This window comes from Desmodus rotundus, chromosome 5, assembly GCF_022682495.2.
Source record: "Desmodus rotundus isolate HL8 chromosome 5, HLdesRot8A.1, whole genome shotgun sequence".
In the NCBI taxonomy this organism is placed as follows: Eukaryota; Metazoa; Chordata; class Mammalia; order Chiroptera; family Phyllostomidae; genus Desmodus; species Desmodus rotundus.
In genome coordinates, this window is record NC_071391.1 from 13,726,952 (window position 1) to 13,744,552 (window position 17,601).

A 17,601-nucleotide genomic window follows, 5' to 3' on the forward strand; every position below is an offset into this window, starting at 1 on the left:
ACTGCAGCAGGTGTTCGGAACTGCCTGTTTGCCAGACTGTTTGCCAGACCCTGAGACAGGGTCTGTATCTTGTTCACCTGCTGGAGGGACAAGGCCCTGTACTCCAGAGGACAATGCCATCAGTATGTCGATTGTCCATCAATGGATGCCTGGGGGGAGGCTGTACCAGGGGGTCAGCTAAACATGTCTCTAAGAATACCTGTGATCCCAGATGAAGGCCATTTACAGGGTACAACCTTCCCCATCCATCCAGCCAGGGACAGGCAGGACTGTGCTAGCCACATGGTCTGTAGAGGCTGGGCCACACCAGCTGGGGTCGCTTTGCCCATTCTCATTTCCTCTCTCTCTCTCTTTCTCAGTCAGGCCTGGTGTGGGGCCCAGTGGGAAGGGGTTACAGAGAGAGGACAGCGCAGTGAGTCAGCCGCTAAGGTATTTCTGCAGCAGCTGCTTCTCAGGAGATAAGGGTCTGCCAAGCCTGTCCGTGAGGCCTGGGAGAGGAAAGATGCTTCCTCTAGTCTGGGCTGGGGGTCCCTGAAGGCCTTGGCTCCAGGCTGATGAGCTGGGTCCTTCTCAGAGACCCCTTTTGGGGTGCCCATTGGAACCTGCTGAGAGAGCTCAGACATCCGCCTTGTGTGAGCAGCCCCACCTCACCTGCTGGAAACAGCAGCAAGGCCCCAGCAGGATGGAGCTTCCAGAGAGTGGGAGCCAAGTAGAAGGGGAGGGCGGCCAAGGGGCAGGAAGGGTGGGGGCGGAGGACACTCGGAAAATCCAGGCGTTCCTCCGGGTTTCCTTGTATGCTGGACGCCCCTCTGGCGGCAAAAATGGGCATGTGCCATCACCCCCAGGCCCCTCCTGCTCACGGGAGCATACCAGGGGGGCTTCCTTTAGAGAACTTTGTAGCCCCGCGTCTACCTGGTGCCTGGGGCTCCGTTATGGTTGGTTTATGTCATCAAGTCGGAGGCAGAAGAGACCGGGGAAAGCTCCTGTTCCACGCCCTCCTCCCCCATTTGCTAACGAGGAAACTGAGACCCAGAGAGGGAAGGCCACCTCCCAGGGTCACACAGTGAAATGGCAATGCCGAGGGAGGGGTTCTTCGTACTTCCGGGGCATCTTCTCGTTGTCCCCTCACTTCTTTCTCTGTGTCCCCACCCTCCCCCCAATCCTGAAAGCCCACTCTGGAGATCTCCCGAGCTCCAGCAGCTCCTCTTGTCCCACACCGCCTCCCCGGGCCACACCCAGCTCTGCCTCCAGCGTACACACATGAAGTTAGGTTTCGGACTATCCGATGGAAATTATGGGGGGTGGAGCGCAGGAATCTGTAAATGGCAGGGGGTCGTGGGTCATCGCTCTGAGGGGGATCGGGTTCTAACCGGGGGTGAGCGTTCCAAGGAGGTGCCTTTCCAGGCAACGGGAGGTGGGAAGCCAGGGAAGGAAACACTATTATGATTCGTTTCCCTCCTCGTTAAAGACTTTTTCCTACAGTCGTGCCAACACAAGCTCTTTCGCGGCTGCCACGCGCAGCCAGCCCCGGATCCTCTCTCGGAGGGGCAACCGGGCTCTCCTGCGCGCACTCCTCCCCTAGGTGGCAGCCCCCTCACGCCCCAAGCTGGTCTTGGAAGCCGGCCCTTTAAATTTCCAGAAAGACACGGATCCTGCCCGCCTGGCGCTGCCCGTAGGAGGTTAACACCTCGTGCTGGGGGCCGCCCGTGCGGAAACCCAGCCTGCTCATTGGTGAAATCCGTGAAGCTCCTGGCCAATGGGAGGAGGCTGCGAGACCCGCAGCTGCAGCCGCTGCGGCGGAAGGCGGTAGGAGGCGGGCAGGGCTCGCGCGGAGGAGGGTCCCGGGGCCGAGGGTGTGCGCGACGCGCATGGTATACTGGGTCGCACCTTGGGTCCTTTTCTGCACCTGAGGCAGAGGCAGAAACTACCCCTTAGAGCCTCCAGGTGGGCTTGGCGATCCCACAGTGTCCTAAGACTCATCTCAGTAGCACGGTTTCGCCGCGGCACGGCGGGCAGGGAGAGATGGAGGGAGAGTCTCCTCGGACGTTCCCGGCTCCAAGCGGAGGTCGGGCCCCAATTTTTAAGTCTCTTCACAACTTTACCAGCTCAGTTCCTTCCGCCCCTCCTTGATTACTCTTACAACGGGCGCAGGGACTGCACGGACAGGGCAGTTCGGTCTCCATCTCGGTCCCTCGGCCCCCAAGGGGGAGGGGGACATTCCTGGGCCGGCTGTAGGGCTGTCTAAAGCTCCTCTCATCTCCCTCCCCGCATTCCTCCTTTGGGTCAATGCAGAGAGAGGGTAAAGCTCTGGGGGTGTGGTAGAAGGGTCTTCGCCTGAGGCAGCCCAAGAGCGCCCCCTTCCCCTCATGCCCCTCGACGCATGCACCTCCATCTCTGGGTTCTGCCCCCTTCCCTACCCAGGCTGATTCAGTCTGTGCTTGGGGAAAGAGGGAGGAGACCGGAGTGGGTCCAGGCTGAGCTGTGGGATGAGGAGCGGGGGGAATCCCGAGCCCAGACATTCCTTCTGAGACTGAGCTCTGGGGAGAGATGGGAGGAGAGTCGTCTTACATTTCTCCCTTCCCTTTCCCCGCAGGCTGGGCCCCCACTCCTCACCGCCCCCCCTACCCCCACCCCCCACACTGACCCGTACATTCCTGGACAGTTACTTGCCTCGTGGTCACTAGAAAATTGCCCCCATTTCAAGTTGAAGGGCCATCAGAATGAGTCATTGCTGTGCCCAGAGTGTGCGTATGTGTGTGGGGCAGGGTCAAGAGACAGCAAAGGGTTTGGCAGAGGGGAGGCGGGCCCCCGGATACCCAGTTGTCACACAGGCCCTCCCTGTCCTTAAGCATCACCATCCAGGCTTTCGGGGTTGCCTTCTCAGAGCTAGACTTGAAGGCTGTCCTGCGAAGGGGAAAAGGCCCTGGACTTGGGCTCAGGAACCCCAGAGGGCAGGTAGTGTTTCCTCTGCGGGCCACAGTTTCCCATCAGTTAAAATCTGTGTCCCAGCAGAGGTAGCTGGGACATGGGGTGGCAAGTAAGCTAGTCCTAGGAAAGTGGGCTCTTTCTCTCTGCCCTGCCCTCTCTGGGGACTGGTAAGGGATGGAGCCAGTTCTCCCGGTCCCAGGAGCTAGCCCTTCCCCAAGTCTTCCTGGCAGGGCACGGGGGGTTAAGGGGAGCACATTGTTCCAACCTCCAACCTCACTCATTCCCCCATTCCCCACAGGCGCAGGGAAGGCGGCTGCTGAGGTTTCATATTTTCCCCTTGCTGAACTAGTTACCACAGAGCCCAAAGTCCAAATAAGCAGAAATACTTGTGTGTGTGTATGCTTGTGCACACACACACACTCCTGTACAAACGCTAAACAGACACGGGCTGTGAGGCTCTTGTTTACACAGGGAAACACTACCCATGAAAGATTTGCCCACACGGACACGTTTAGACAGTTCTGATGCAGCCTGGCACGGGGTTATTGCACATGTGCTCATGGGCTCACGTTGGCTGACACGGGCAGGCGCCAACAGACCCAGCTAGGGCACACTCCTCAGATGTGATCAGACAGACAGACTCCCATATGTGCACATATGGGCAGTCACCCCAAGGTCACAGATGTAGTCATGCACACCCTCACATGAACACAAGCAAAATCTCACACGACCACAGAACTAAATGCTGACTGCGCCAGGCCCTGTGCCTGAGATGACTGAGTCATGTGACCCTCACAAGGGAGAGTTGGGAGTCCCAGGCTCGCCTGGGGCTGGGATTTTGAGGGCTGGGTCTCCAGAAGGGGGCTATATGGGGTGAAGTTTTCTTTGCATGTGCACTGGAGAAAGGAAGGGACAGAGGACAGGGCAGGCTGGCACTCACCAGAGGCTGCTCCTGTGCAGACCAGGGTCCTGAGGAGGGTATGCGTTCTCTCTAGCCCCCGGCTCTGTAGGTCTGTTCCTCCAGTTTCCCTCCTGACACTGGTACCCCTTCTTTGGCCAGGACATGGGTCCCTCAGGAAAGAGGAGATCTGGCCTGCAGGTTCCTGGCCAGACCCTGGCATCTTCTGACCAGGCGGCCCATGTGCTGTGGCCCAACCCTGGGGTGGGTGCCAGGTACTGTCTGGGCAGGAGGAAGCGATGGCTGTGAGTGCTGTTGCCCAGGGCTGGGATTAGCTGTGACTGGCACCACTAAGGGCACAGCAGCCCACGGTCTGGCTGCTGGAGATGTTGGTCCATAGGCAGTGGCCAGAGGATCCCTGTGGGACAGCTCAGGACACTGGAGCTAAGTGCCAGCCAGGGCTGGCAGTGGGGGCTGCTAAAGAATCAGGGCATCTAATCACATTTATCGCTTATGCATTTGTTCAGCACTTACTGAGTACTACTGTGTGCCCAGCCCTGTGGATACAGAGATGAACAAAGCTCAATTTCTGCTCACCAAAGGCTTTCTCACTAAGTGGTGTGACTACCCCATTTACGAAGGTAGGTCCACAGTTTGAACTCTGATCTTTCTCAAGAGCATTCTGTCCCTTGCAATCAAGAGGGATCTTCAACACAAATATGACTGTGGGTCTCCCCTGCTCAGCATCCATTGATGACTCCCTGCTGCCCTTAGGATAGTTTCCCAGGTCCTTAGGGTAGCTTGAAATGATGCAGCCAGGTTGCCTCTATGTCTTGCTGTGTCCAATTCTCATCTGTATCTCCAAAACCTAGCATTGGTCCCAGCGCATTGTAGATGCTTAGATGTTTGCTGAGTGACTGACTGAGTCAGTGGGTGAATGAAGGAACGTGCCAGCGAGCTAAGGGACTGAAGCCTTTTTTTTTGCAGCTGAGCCTCCAGGAATGACTGCCTTGAATTCCGCTCTGATGCCAGCTTACTCCTGCTCCAGCAGAGTTTCCATGCGCCTGGGCTTCTTCCCTCAGCTCCTCCCTATTGGGTTGTTCCTCCTCAAAGCCTTTTTGTTCTTAAGCCCCAGCCAGACCAGGTACCTGGGGACCACAGCCCCCTACTCAGCCCTGGAGGAGCTGCCCCAAGCCTAGGCAAGGCCAAACAGTATAAGCAGCCCAGTGGCCAATGGGCTGAGCTGCTCTCCCGGCCTCTGGCCAGCTGGAAGGCCTGCCTCGGCTGGAACCTGCCACCCAGCTCTGGCTGGAATTCCCTTGGCCTCTTCCCTCTCCTCAGGCACTCAGCATTCAGCCTTTGGCTTCCTCTGCCTTCTGGCCTGTCTGACTTGTCCTCGGGTTTTATTTTTGGAAGAAGCTGCATTCTCTCTCCTTATTTACTCCCTTCCTTCATGAAAGGTGTGGGACCCCTGGGCTCGGCTGGGGATCAGGCTGCAGCTTCAGCTCCTGGGGTCTAGACCTCTCTGGGGCTCGAAGGGAGGGGACCTCCAAAGATTCCTGACCCATCTGATGCTTCACAGCCAGATGCCCTCGCTCCCCCACCCAGTGTGTGACTAATGCCTCCCCTGCCCTTCTTGAAGAGTCCCACTATAGCCAAAATAAATTATTACAAGTTTAGAGCTGAAAGAAAGTCTGGCATCATTAGTTCCATCTCTTATTTGCAGAGGCAACATAGTTCAGTGGTTATGCGCAAGGGAAGCAGACAGACCTGGTCCTAATCCTGGCTCTGCTACCTACGCTCTAGCCTTGGGCAAGTTGCTTAAACGCTCTGCGCCACACTCTCAGCTGTAAAATAGGGGGAATTATATTTACCTCACCAGGTTGCTGTGAGGATGAAATACCATTTGTAAAGAGCTTTATACAATGCAGGCCACATAGAAGGCTTTCATTAAATGTAGCTGTTATTATTGCAGAGGGAAACTGACAGCCGAGGAAGGGAGTGGACGTGCCCAGGATCACAGAGCTCAAGGTAAGCAGCTGTTTCCTCTGTCTCCATCTCCCTTCCAAGGAGAAGGGAGGAGACTGGCATCAGTCCAAAGGAGGAATCTCCTTGAGTCAGTTGCATGGGCAAAACCTTTGGATCCTCTGGGTCTGCCTCCTACCACCAGTCCAGGCCCTCCCCTGGGGAAGGCATTTCTTCCACTGCCCCAGGGACCTCTTTCTCATTCACTGAGGGTGAGGGGTCTGGAGAGGAGACCCTAGCGCTCATCCCCAAGGTGGACTCCAGGCCAGTGGGACTCTGAGAGGAGGGGGGAATGCTGGGTCCTGACATCACAGAGCAGAGAGGCTGGAGCCACAGACATGTGGGCCAGCTGGGGCCCTTCCAGCACGTCCAGATGTCTCAGGAATGTGCTGAGCTGGGAACTACCTCCCTCCTTCCCTCACCACCCCCAGCCCCTCGTCCCCTCATATGCTCGCTCCAGCTCTGCCTTTGCCCCACCCCCTTCCTCTTTCTACCCTTCCTCTTTCATCTCACCCTGGGAGGGCCTCGTGTCCACTGTCCCTCTGGTAGGTTGCTATAGTCCAGCTTCCTCTCCGACGGCTGAAGGGGTCACTGAAGGCAGGAGCCCTTCTCCTCCTGCAGACCCCATGGGCTGACCATGTGGGGTGGGGGGAGATGAGAGCTAACTGGGAGGGGTAAGTTCTGAGCAGATAGCACATGCCAGATCCCAAATGTGGAACTGATTTGCAGCCCTGGGAGAGAAAGAGGTGAAGGCTTTGGGGCAGCAGAGGGCAGGGCTGGGCTTCCTCTCTGGGAGGATGATGGAAGGGACTCTGGGCATCTTGTCCCAGCTGATGGGTGGGAGGGCCAAGGAGATGAGGTGCCAGGCTGGGCTGGGTTGGACTCAGAGCCTTCTATTCCCCTGGGACCAATAGGAACATGCTTTGCCTGATAAGAGGGGCCCTGAACTGTAGGAGGGGTGGGAGAACCCCCTTAGTGTCCCAGGATTAGACTAGGAGGAAGGCTATGGTTTAGGCTAGGGCTCTCAGCATGAAAGGGGACAGTCTGTCCTTCTGCAAGGGTGGGGTTGCCTTGGACCTCCTCAGGTCAGCCTGGCTGGAGTGCTGGGGATGGAAGAGCCGGAAGGGAACTGGTACTCCTGGTCCAGTGTGAGAGTCACATCAGGGCAGAGGGTGGATGGAAGAGGTGAGAAGGGACCTGGGGTCAGCTGCTGCCTTGAGTTTCCCCGGGTTCAGGAAGAGCCCACAATTCTGTCTCCTTTGGGGGAGGGTCCCACATCATCAAGACAGGCTGACATCCCCCTGATGGACTCTAGATCTCCCGGCGCTGAGACAGTTCAGAGCTGCTGGGACCTCCACTGTGTCCAGCTCGGAACTATCACTGACTCCCTCCTGCCTGCTAATAAACCTCTCAGCTCCTAAGCACTGCATTCTACTTACCACTTTGTATTCCCTCCAGCCTACCTGGATGACCACTCCCAGCTCCTCGAATCTGCTATGAGCTCCACTGAGCAAGAACATTTGCTTGTACCTGGAATACCTTTGCCTTTGCATTTTAACTCCTATCATCCTTTACAGCTGAAGTCAAATGCCGCTTCCTCCAGGAAGCCTTCCTTGATCACCCAGCTGGAAGAGTCCTGTCACTTTTGTACCACCACAGCCCTTGTAGACTCTTAGGTCACTGGCTAATATCATGTCTTGAACTTTAATTATGCACACTGAGACCATTCTCTCTCCTTAAACTTTAACCTCCTTGAGGGTAGAACCTTGGATGGAGTTCATCCTTAAACTCTCTTCAGGGACTATCATACAGTATACCTAATAGTAATGATAACAACAGCCTATATTTATATCCCAAGAACTCTTTTAGCTCCTTCCCTGCAGTATCTATCTTATTAGTGTTTTAGAATATAGGGTGGGTACTAGTACCCCCATATAATAGTTGAGAAAACTGAGGCACAGAGAAGTTAAGTAGCTTACTCAGATTCATTCAGTTAGCAAGAGGTTGAGCCAGGATTTGAAACCAAGCTCTGATTGCCAAGTCTGTGCTTTTAAGCACACACGGTAACACTAGTTCTTGAAGGAATGGCTGATTTCTTGCTGCCCCATCCTAAGTACAGTACTAGATACAAAATATGGGCCCTCCACTCCATGTACTGGGTCCTCACTGGGACCCTGGTTTTGCTCATCCCTGGTCACCCCTCTCCTGATGCCCCAAAACACAGAGCCCTGAGGAGGGGCCCAGCTTCTTTCCCAGCTCCAGAGAGATCAGCACATAAGAAAATAGAATCCCCATGGTCAGGGCTCAGCCCTGATCACTGTAGCTCAGCGGGTTAGGCATCATCCCATAAAGCAAAAGGTCACTGGTTCGATTCCCGGTCCGGGCACATGCCTGGGTTGTGGGTCCAGTCCCTAGTAGGGGTGCGTAAGAGAGGCAACTGATCAATGTTTCTCTCTCACCTGAAATTTCTCTCCCTTTCTTTCTCCCTCCCTTCCTTGTTTAAAAAATGAATAAATAAAATCTTGTAAAAAAATCAAATCAAATCAAATCCCTATATCAGGGCTCAGCATAGGGATGGAGAAGGTGGGACATTCCTCCAAGGGCTGCCCAGTGCTGGGGACCTTCCTTTCAGGCAATAACAATAATAATCAGAAAAGTAGAAGCAACAACTCTTGCTTATAGAGGATTTAGTACATGTCAGGCATTGTGCTAGGCTTTCTACAAGACTTATTTAATTGAATCCTCACGAGAAACCTGTGTTCTACAGCCATCCCCACTGTATGAAGAGAAGGAGCCGGGAGAGGTGTAGGCATCTGTCAAGGTCACACAGATGACAAACGCTGGAGCTAGAATTTGCTCCCAGGTCTGAGCAGCTAAAGGTGACCATTAATGGCCACACCACCCCATGCAGGTACAGTTCGGCTCCCAGTGCTTGTTGAGAGAGCTGCCCTCTGACCTGTGGACCAGCGGTCTGGCCAGGCTGGGTCGGGGAGTAGGCAGCAGGTCTCAGGATATTCCTGATCAGAGTCTGCCCACAGTGGAGTGAGTCAGAGTTTACAGCTCACCTCTTCCCCAGATCCATGCAGTTTGAGGGGCCAAGATATTTAGAGCTGAGTCTGTTTCTTCAGCTGGGTAGTTTTGACCCAGGTATCCATTTTATTATACTTTATAATTCACATACATGCATGTGTGTGTGTATGTATGTATATATTCTTTTACGTGCACAATCTGTTCCATAATAGAAAGGGCCATCATGGAAAGTGAAAAGTAGATGTGGGGTGTAGGTTAACATTTACTCTTTGACTAAATAAATACCATCCATTTTTTTAAAAAGTCCCATTAAAGTTGGAAGTGTGGAAGTGTCCTTCCTTCCATTACCAACCTGTCCACCCATTTATTCATCCATCCATTACCCCTGCCATTCCTTCCTTCCACTCCTCCATTTATCCATCCATTGGTCCATCCATCCATTCATCCAGTAAATAAACACTTCCCGAGCACTCGGTCTCTGTAGCTATAACTAGGCAATACATAAAAAATAACTGCCTGACACTCCCTGCCCTCAAAGAACTCTCAATCTAGTTCAGCAGTGAGGAAGCCAAGGGCCAAGGGCACACAACAAATTAGGGAAACGAGATGAGGAGGTGAGGACATTCCAGGCGAGGGGAACACATGGGCAAAGGCTCGGGCCTGTCTGCCTCCAAAGCAATCCCCTCGATTGCTGCTTTGAAACAGCTTCCCGGCTCTCCTCAAGGGCCCGAAGAGCCTGTCTTCCTCCACTGCTACTTTCATTTTTGTTATTCTTTCAGAAGGGGATGAGGCAGACAGCTGCTGCTGTCCGGCTGTTCTGTCGGCCCACAGAGTCCAGCCCAGATGTCTCAGCTTCTCTGTGATGGGTTAAGTGGCTCCTGGGCCAACAGCCAAGGGCCAAGGAAGCGGCAATGGGGCTCTGTCCCAGGAGAGTTGGGAGGGGAGGCACACTGAACCGGGTAGCAGGGAAGCCCATTATAGCCCTGTGTCAAGTTAGCCTTATTAACGACACGGTGTGTTCAGGTCAAGGGGATTGGGATCTTTGACAGGACAAGGAAATCAATATTGTTGAGATACTTTCTCTGATGATCAGAGTTCTGGGCCATATATTGTCTCTCTCAGCTTCTTCTGAACCAGATACCCCTACTTCTACTTCTTCCCATTCCTGGTCAAGGGTCCTGCCTCTCTCTCTGGCTTCCCCTAGTTTGTCCAAGGGGTTACACAGTGTTCTAGCCAGAGCAATGCTCGTGGTCTTGACTTCACTCCACCCAAATCTTCCTCTATCCTGCCCCCCTGGAGCGCGGAGACTTCCAGAAGAACAGCCTGTTCTCCAGCATCTGGAGCTGGTTTCTTGAGGGAGGTTCAGGGGCAAGCCAGGTCCCGGAGAGGGATGCTCTGGGAGGGCCGCAGTACCAAGACTTGCAGGAGGCACACAGGACTGGGAGGCAAGACACATCAGGGGCAGGGGATGTCCTTCCTCCTCCCCTCTCCTGGCACAGTAGCCAGGCCAGGCCAGGCCAGACATAAACAGACCCTCCCAGGGAGTCCTGGGAGCTGCAGAGAGCAGAGGTCCGAGTGTCCAGGCAGGCTGGGGAGCAGCATCCCAGAATGAGGACGAGGAAAGGGCCCAGGATGGGATGTGGGGCCTCTCCTCTACAGGCCAGGCCACCTGCTGGCTCTGCTGCCACAGCTCGAGGCATCCAGGGTACTGGAAGGATGGAAGTGGGTGAGGATGAGGGTGGGGTCCCTCTGATATCCCTGCTATCTGATATCCCAAACTTCCTTGCTCTAGAGAGCAAAGTTCAAACCAGTACAAGAGCAAGAGAGCAGATGGTTCTCTCCCCTCCTTGACTCCTTGGGATCCCAGCCCCGAGGACAGAGTTAAGATGTATCCTCCTCTCTAATTCAGTTTCTCATCTGCACAGAGGCAGAGTTGCCTGCCCCCTCCTGTCTAATTCTCAGTTTTTCATCTGTACAGGGACAACAATGTGTATACATGCCCCGTGAAAGGGACACAGCTCCAGTTCGCCCCGCCGAAGAGCCTTCCAGTAATTGCTTTGCTGACAGGGATGGGGACATTGAGGGGGGAGAGTGTGGAAGTTACCTCCTCTGAGAGACTCTCCGTGACCTCCAGCTCACCTGGGTGCTCCTCCGCAGGCTCCCACCGTGCTCTGCTCCATCATGGACCCGCAGTACTGTTACTGTTTCTTTCGCTCTCTGTCTCTCTCTAGCTCTGAGTGGCTGGACGTCACTATGCATCGTTACCAGCACAGGCTCTCCTTCGCTCCTTCAGGTGCCCAGTTGTTAAAGGTCAGGGTATGTCTACTGAAGAATAACCAAGCAAATCCCCAGCGGGTCCAGGGAGGCCAGAGGGACCTCACAGAAGATCAGGGTACACACAGCATCTTCCTGGGATCCAGCGTCCCCGTCACCCCCAGGGCTGGCCAGGCCAGGACCCTGGGAACCTTAGGGTCCCTTCAGGAATTATCAGTATACTTTTTGAACACATAGGCCCGACTTTTAAAAAACACTCTCCCCCTTCCCTTACTGGGATTGCGCCAGTCTGTAGTTCAGTAAATCCTTGAAATGGACCAAAGTCCACTACAATGCGGGCCTAACCTTAGCTTCTGTCCTAGGCCTGGGGCCCATCTCGAATAAAGGCGAGCAAAACTCTTATCTGCAGGGTTGATAAAGAAGTGACTGCTCCTTTGGAATTTCCTCGGCTTGGTCTGCTGCTTGTAGTAAGTAGTTTCACAATCTTTACTTCTGTGCTTTTTGTGGCAGTACAGGCCCACTGAAAGCTGTTGTTTTTCAATGGTCCTACAATACCAAAACTCCACATTTTACGTGAGTGAAGACTGTGGACGCAGCCAGTTGTCTTATGGTGGGATTGCCGTGTGCCACTGCGCTGTGCTAGGGTTAGGGCAAGGGACACCACTGACTCGGTCTCTGCTCAGTGAACTTGCTTCGCCCAGAGGAGATAGACAACAAGCCAATAAAATAATGCAAACTGGGGAAAGGGCTATGAAGAAATCAAAGGACTGACGTGGACAACACCAAGGGGGGTCCCACCTTCAAATGTCTTAAAGGGGGACATTTGAACTGAGGAAGATGCGCTGGAGACAACCGAAGGGAAAGCAGTCCAGGTGTTGGAAACAGCGCGTGCTAAGGCCCTGAGGTAGGGCCAGAAAAGGCTTAGTTTTAAGTTGGTGATTGTGGATCCAGGCGTCCCAGAGCAACCTGAACAAGAAGAAACTGGGGAAGGTAGAAGCCCCAGAACCGATGCTCAAGGCTGAAGCCTAAGCCAAGTCGGAAGCTGCTGTGGCTCAGTCGGCTCTAGACGTCCCTGGACCTGGAGCTGCGGTGTCTGTGCCACACACAGGATGCGGATGGCCCAAGGCAACGACCAGTCTTTGAAAGGCACGGAGAGCCTTCCCGGATCTCAGAGACAGTGCAGGCTGCAGGACTCTGAGGGCTGGGAGTAGATGCGCTTAAGCACCCGTTTTCCTTCTTCCTACAAAATGTGCGGTCTGGCCTGAGCCCCCCTTCATTCATTCAGCAGTGGTTGGTGGAGGCCTACTCTGTGCCAAGCACTGTATGTGGCACTGGGGATACAACAGCGAACAAGACAGAGAAAGCCTCGCCCTCAGGGAGCTCATTTCTCGGTAAGGGCAGCACAACAAAAAAGCAAACACAAAACCCTGCCCGAAGCAAACTTAGTGTTTTGGAGGAGTAGGTATTCGCGGAGATCTCCCTTCCTGAATAGGAGCCCTGAGACATGGGCTCCTCCATTTGTTTTTCTCCATTAATTCTTTTCTAGTGGATTCTACTCTGACACCAAAGTGCTTTGGCCCTTGGGTCCTCTTTCTTATTGGTGAGAATTTAAAGAGAAACACACAAGTAGGCACACGCTCACACACACACACCCTTCCCCTTTTAAGGGCTGTTAAAGGCCCACACACAGACACAGGAACCCCCAAACGCACATACTTCTCTAATCTCCCTAAGTCCCCCAATGCCTGGGGTGGTGGTGGTGGTTTTCTGCTTCCCCATTCCACTCAGGAGAAGCCAGGCTGGGGGCCTGGGGCGCACTGCTCAGGCTTAGTCCCATTCGGTCCCTCCCACACCTGGCCTCCCCAGCTGCTGGGAAGTAAATGAGTGTGCTGGGCAAACATCCTCGAAGCTTCCTGCTGCTCCCCTCTGAGACAACAGAGCTCCTCTTCCTCCTCCTTTCCACGCCCTCCCAGCTGGGGCTTCTCTGGGATCCAAAGCCATTTTCCTCAGAGAAATCAGAGTTATCCCTTCCCCATAGCCAGAGAAATGAGGCAAGACGCGCACAGAACTAGTGTCTCTATCTGGACACTATTTCCTCCCCTGTCCTTGATGCCAGTTCTCTGAGCACCAGACCCTCTTACCTGCCCAGGGGCGGAAGAATCACAGGGTACAGGGAAGAGGTCTCTAGGGTCATCACATCAGGAATTCTGGAAGATGTGGGGAAGAAAAGCCCCCACATCTGGCAGGCAGGGTGGCCCCTTCTGAGGGGTGTCTCTGAGAATCACATAGGCAAAGCAACAACAGCATGGGGGTATCTTCACAAAAGAGAAAAACAAAGCGCCTGGCCACCTCTGAGCGCCCTTGACTTTGCCTGCTCACTCTCCTGTCTGTCTGAGCAAGTGTGTGCTGCTTGCACAGTGGTGTTCAGGGGGGGCATACTTTCTGATGTTTGCCTTTTTCTTCTTAGAGAGAGAGAGGAAGAGAGGGAAACATCGACTTGTTGTTCCACTTATTGATGCATTCTTTGGGTGCATCTTGTGTGTGCCCTGACTCGGGATCGAACCCAAAACCTTGTTGTAAAGGGACGATGCTCCAACCAACTGAGCTACCAGGCCAGGGCCTTGATGTTTGCTTTTTGCACAGAGCAACAGAGTACACACACTTTCCATGTGACTTCATGGCCTTTATCTGGGTTTTAAAAAAGGCGAGTGCTGAGAAGCATGCAGACTCCATCCCTGCCCATCCTTCACCCTGGAATCATTGTCCTATCTTCATGCAGAATGAAGAGGGATTGGGAGTGGGGCTGCTATGGGATTTCAGCTGCAAGGGATCTTAGACACTAAACAGAAGCACCAGAGAAGAAAGTGACTTGCTCAAGGTTGTACAACAACTCTTCCCAGAGTAGTTCTTCCTGCCACTCTATCTGGTCTCTGGAACAAGTTAACTACAGAAACTTAACGGCCAGGCGTTGTCCTACATTAATTTTGCGTTAATTTTGTCACTCAATCCCTGCGATTACACTATGGGGAAGGTTCTGTATCTCCATTTTCAGGTGAGGAAACCAGAGGATGAAGTCACTTGTCTGAACTGCCCAGCTGGCTGGTGGCGGCACAGCTAGAACCAGATTTCCTGATTCCCAGCCCTGGAGTTTTTTCTCTCTCCTCTTAGAAATCCTTTCCTTTTCCCTGCCTCTCCTGGTCTGGCCTGGCCTAGGACTGAGGTCAAGAGCTTTTCCAGAAGGGCTTTTCCCTCTCCAGTCCCAGGGCTGGATACCACGGTCTGATCGTGCCTCCTTTCCTGCGCTGGACCGAGGCCCAGATGAGCAGCTAGGGACGCAAGGCTGAATGGAGCAGCAGGAAGAGTCTGTAGGCGGCAGAGTTCATTCAAAAGAAATCCCAACTCAGAGCTGCTGAGAGCTCTGAGGAAACCTCAAGGGGGTGGGGGGCCCTACCATGCCCCTGGGCTGCAAGAATACAAACTCCAGCAAACCCCCTCCCTCTGACCCGGGGCTCAAGGAGGGATGCATGGAACCCCAGACCCTGACACTTTATTCCTAGGATGTATGCCACACGATCCTTAGATCAAGACTGGCTCCACCCTGTGCCCATTTTATAGACAAAGAAACTGAGGCCCAGGGAGGGGTGCTGGTGGCATGGCCCAGGTGCACAGAGGGAGGCAGAAGCAGAGGCAGGACTAGAACCCAGGTCTCCCCACTACCAGATCAAGCCCTCTCTCCTCCTCCACTTGGCTTCTCTGCTGAAGTGTGTGCACTCTGACTGGGACCAGCACCCTTCCTCAGAGAGCAGGGCGACCCCATGCTGCTGCCTAATGAAGGTCTCGGGGACCTCACACCCCATGCCTCCCAGACTCAGGTTCCTGCTCCTTGGCTGGTTTCCCCACCTTCAGTCTAGCGGCTAGGGCAAGTTTAGGTGGAAGTCCAAGATGCCCAACCCTTTAAATCTCTGTGTACTTGGCTCTTATCTGGCCAAGTTTATCTTAGTCCCAGCAGGTAGAGGCCAGGAAGTAGGGACCCCTGAGTTGATCTCTGAATTGGGGGGTGCTGGGGAGGGGTCGCGCGTGCACGCGCGCACGAGACACTGGAGGTTCGGTTCACTGCAAGGAGGACATCCTACCAGATCCTCCAAGCTGCCCACATTTTAACCAGGAAGGCTCTTCTGAACCCAGATAGTTTTTTCTTGTTACTGAGCCCATGCCCCTCCCCCACGGCAGGGCCTTTGGGCTGAGCCTGAGGGAGGGAGGGAAGAAGAGAGAGAAGCCACGTTTCCTTAGGATGGGAGGGGAAGAGAAAAAGGGGAGAAGGAATCTCAGAGAGAGAGAGAGAAAGTCAGCAGACATGAGGGACAGAGACACAGACGTAGAGACACAGAGATGGGGAGAAAGACCTCCCTTCTTCTGAGCGCTCGCCCTGCGCTACTCTGACCAGCTGAACGTCAGGTTCCTCCGCGGGGATCTCACTCCTGACTTTGGGGCGGCAGAGGTAGCATCCTAAGTTTCCAGGTCTGGCTCAAACCCGCCTCTGGCTCTGGTTCCAAGGGGTATCGGGTCTCTGGCCCTTCGAGCACTCTCGTGTGCGCCTCCCAGCGGAGGACCAGCTGCGGGTCCACTTTGCGCCCAGTACGATCCTGGAACCCCTGGCGGGGGCAAGATTGCTGTCTTCTGAGCTCTTATTCGAGGATCAGATGGCGGAGGCCAACGTATCGACGGACGGAGCCCCCTGGAGGGGTGCGCACTAGCGCAAGCTCAGAGGCTCCGGTCCAAGCTTGGAGACTAGGGAGGTGTTGAGGGATCTAGTCACCAAATCACAGAGGTCTAAGCACGTGTTCCCCCAGGGGCCCCTGCATCGAGCCCCCTACTCTGCTTCTGCCCAGTGATGTGTAAGCCCCGTCCTTGGGGCGGGGGGTCAGACGAGCGGCGAAAAGGGGTGCGGAGTGGTGGAAAGGGCATGCAGACCCTTCATCTTACCGCATTGTTGAGGAAATCCGACTCGTTCAGATCCCCCAAGTCCAGGAAGCTGGATCCCGGGAACAGTCTGTCGGCAGGGAAGGGCTCCAAGACCGCGTCCATCGCGGCGGGCTCCGGAGACCCTCTTCAGCTAGGCTTCCCTCACTCCAGGGCGGCAACGCGCCTGGCCCAGAGCTCCTGCTTGAGCGCTGGCTAGCTGGCGGGGGCAGGTCCGGGGCTAAGCCCCGGGGGAGGGGCGGGTGGAGGCGGCACGGCCCCGGGTGGGGGGCGTGGGGGCGCAAGGGGCGCGGGGGCCTTAGGGTAGCTGCGCAGAACGGGTTGGGCTCAGGGGCCCCGGGCGCACCGCCGGCATTTAGCCGACTCCTCTTCCTCCTGCTCCTCCGGGGGCACAGCTGGCTTCCATGGGGAACCCGGGAGTGGGGCTGAGGGCTCGAGGAGCCCCCCGGACAGGGTGGGAACCGGGGACGGGGGAGCTGAGAGCTCCCCCGAGACTGGGTGACCGTCGGGCGCTCCGCTCTCTCTGCGTCTCTCGGCTTGGCTTCTGTCACTTTCCTCTCTGTGCAACCGGGAACCCCTGACTGGTTAGCCCAGCTGGCCGGTGTGCCACGCCCCCACATCAATATTCACGATAATTTCATATTAATGAGATGGAGGAGTGGCCTGAGGAGTCGCCCCTCCTCTTTTAAAGAGACAAACTAGTCTTCTTTGCCAATCTCTGTTCTCTGATGCCTCTCAAAACAGAGGCCTAAAGCAAAATCGTCCTGGAGCCAATAACGGCGTTCCTGGAACCTCGGTGTCTTGTAAGGCTTTGCCAACCACTCTCCCATAAGTCGACCAGGAAGCTGGGTTATTTCCATTCTTCCAGCCTTGTGCTAGAACCTGAACCAAATCCAAGTCAGGGAATTCCATCTCACGGACCCCTTAACAGGTCTCCTAATGGGGAGATTTTTCACATGTTTCCTCCTCCAGGAAGCCTTCTTTGACCTCCAGGCTGGAGTATTTACCACCATGATACACTCGCAGGACATCGTGTGCTCATCTCCACTGGGGTGAGTCTAATGTGCTATTGTCACTGTTTGTTCTTGTGTCTGTGACCCTAACTGGACTCTGAGGTCCCTCAGGACAAGGACTGTATGTACCTTTCCTGTGTGTGAAGAGGCCAGTTGAACAGCAGAGATGAGGCAAGGGCCCCTCTTCTCCTCAATCCTCAAGTTCCCCTAAAGGTTCTGAAGAGCAAGAATCTGGAGAACAGTGGCCTTGGGGTCTGTGTGAACCATGATGCTGGCTGGACGCATGCTCCATGGTCACGGGACAATCCCAGGCCTCCTGGATCCCTTGCCCGCTCCAGTGTACAGCTTAATCTCTCCAAAGGGCTGATAAACAATCGCCAGGCACCTGAACAAATGGAGGTGGTTCAGAAAGGCACTCCCTCAGAGGGCTGGGCACACCAGTTCCTGGTCCGA

General features: G+C 54.8%; 1 protein-coding gene across 4 annotated transcripts in view; it reads right to left on the reverse strand.

Moving 5' to 3' along the window:
• Positions 1–16,725, reverse strand: part of CREB3L1 (cAMP responsive element binding protein 3 like 1) — a 34,058-nt gene extending 17,333 nt beyond the window's left edge. For 2 of the 4 annotated variants that reach the window (XM_053925344.2, XM_024559058.4), the window contains exon 1: positions 16,139–16,723. In XM_053925344.2, coding sequence (XP_053781319.1) covers positions 16,139–16,240 — 102 coding nt within the window. In that variant the 5' untranslated portion in view covers positions 16,241–16,723. Of the gene's footprint in view, positions 1–16,138 lie in introns of all 4 variants that reach the window. The other 2 variants (XM_053925343.2, XM_024559059.4) reach the window with 2 other exon arrangements.
• Positions 16,726–17,601: the final 876 nt, after the last annotated feature.